This window comes from Sphaeroforma arctica, assembly GCF_001186125.1.
Source record: "Sphaeroforma arctica JP610 unplaced genomic scaffold supercont1.1506, whole genome shotgun sequence".
In the NCBI taxonomy this organism is placed as follows: domain Eukaryota; class Ichthyosporea; order Ichthyophonida; genus Sphaeroforma; species Sphaeroforma arctica.
Window position 1 is genome coordinate 1 of NW_014039052.1, and position 2,043 is coordinate 2,043.

At 35.7% G+C, this 2,043-nt stretch overlaps 1 protein-coding gene across 1 annotated transcript; it reads right to left on the reverse strand.

Moving 5' to 3' along the window:
* Positions 1 to 1,265: 1,265 nt before the first annotated feature.
* SARC_11049 (hypothetical protein) lies at positions 1,266 to 1,592 on the reverse strand (the record flags this gene model as incomplete). The annotated part of the gene is made up of 1 exon (XM_014294875.1): positions 1,266 to 1,592. The coding sequence occupies one exon, from the start codon at positions 1,590 to 1,592 to the stop codon at positions 1,266 to 1,268; it is 327 nt and encodes a 108-aa protein (XP_014150350.1).
* Between the last annotated feature and the right edge of the window lie 451 nt (positions 1,593 to 2,043).

Consider the following 2,043-nt stretch of genomic DNA (forward strand, 5'->3'; position numbering starts at 1 on the left):
AAACTAAATTTTATAATCTCCGAACTACTACTTATAGATTTTGGTCCTCCCGCCAATCTCCAAAATCCAATAAGTCGTTTTCTTTTATTAACTTTTCTTCAGATGGAACTTTATTTATATCAGCTAATGTATTAACGTGACTTACGTTATTATGTCTATCTACAAATTAGGTATGTGGTCATGAACACTTAGTACTTCTAGTGAAAATTATTCAATAAAGAACAGCTAGAGGTACGCCCTGTGTGATCGAGGATATTTAGGCTCTTAACAAGAGGCAGTCCCGATCATTCTTACACAAGCTACCACTGCTAAATCCTAACTGACTAAATTGTATTTTAGTTTAATATAGTTTGAAACCTAGTAATTTCCATCGAAGTTTACAACTTAATGTTTTGACCCGTTTTTCCTTTCTCGCTTTTTGACCCATAAATAAAGTTGGAAAGATTAATAGAACTAGGCCAACTCTTATGTTTGGAATTTTACTGAGGCCTTTTAATGGCCTCGTCCAAATATCTGATATGTAAAATGGAAAAGGTATTAATTAATAAAACCAATAAAAACCTTTTTAGGAAACTTAAGTTCCTCGTGCTATTAAGAGTACATTTAGGAAACTTACGTTCCTCGTACTATTAAGAGTACATTTAGGAAACTTAAGTTCCTCGTACTATTAAGAGTACGTTTATAATATAGAGTCTAATGTGGAGGCCCGGCTTGTTACACAATCATACTAATTGCGTTCATATTAGGCTATTTTGGAGGGACTGCGAGAATTGGAGGATCCAGGTTTCACTGATGGGCAATGGAGTTGGTCGAAGCGACCTAAAACACGCAAGTTTGACCCAAATCAACATGCAATTACGTTGGCAAAAGAAGTCATCGACCAAAGTAAAGATTTTTCTTGTACTATTAATAGAAGTAGGTGGAATCCTCTGCTTTCCACCCACATGAAGAAAGTAAAAGAGCCAATGGACGCTGAAGAAAGGAAGTTATACATAGAGTACCGCCGGATGAAGTTGATGTGCTACAAACCGGAGAAAGCCGCCCGGGGACTGAAAATGAATCAAGTTTTAGAATGGCTTAGTGAGTATGATGCGAATGGGAATAAAGTTTAACATTTGTAACGTGTTTAAACAATTTATTTATTCAACTAGAACATATATTACATCTATGTTGTCGTTGCTATCATACGTCACTTCTGAATCATAACCGTTCATTTTATCAGCAATAAGTTCCAAGGTTTGAACTAGTGTTGGTTTTGAGGGCATTCACCAATCTGTAATTGGTGGATCTAAATTGACCAGACCACACGCAACTTGTGCTTCGTGGTCTGCAATATCAACTTCGCTTATTATTTTGTTCATACCCCCAGAGCCAGCATAATTACGAAGCTCTTCCATATTTCTTTCAATTGTTATACGTTCCTTTGCTATGTCGCGGTCGGCTTGTGCGCGTTCAGTGCTAAGCGCGAATTGTCCTTGCTGTTTTTTACGGGGTGTACAGACACAGATGCCGAGCCTTTCAATCTCGTATCTGTCTGTAAGCTCCTTGTCATACATGTAGACTATTTTAGTTCTTCCGTCTCCCTTAATCATTTTTGTGCCATAATTTTTGAAATTATACATGCCCTAAAGAAGTGGTCAATCTGGTGGCAACGATTAATTTCATTAGGTATGTAACATGTAAATTAGGCTTATCGCTTATATAATTTGCATATATCATAACAAACATATATGTGACAAGAATGTATATCTAATATACTTATATACCACGTCAACATGTCGTATATGATCACAAAAATTCATGCCCTTCAGAAGGAGTAAACACTTGAATATGTTTTGTAAATACTATGTATAGTCCCAATCAAACATGCACAAGTGTGTACATGTGTATACACTGTGTGTGTACACGTCGATTATATATATAAATATACACATATTGTTTTTACTTCATCATCAATCTTGTCCGTCACAGTCCAACATGATATCGTTGAGAAAATTAAAAAACTACAATCAATGGTACCAAATTCTCACATCTGAATTTATA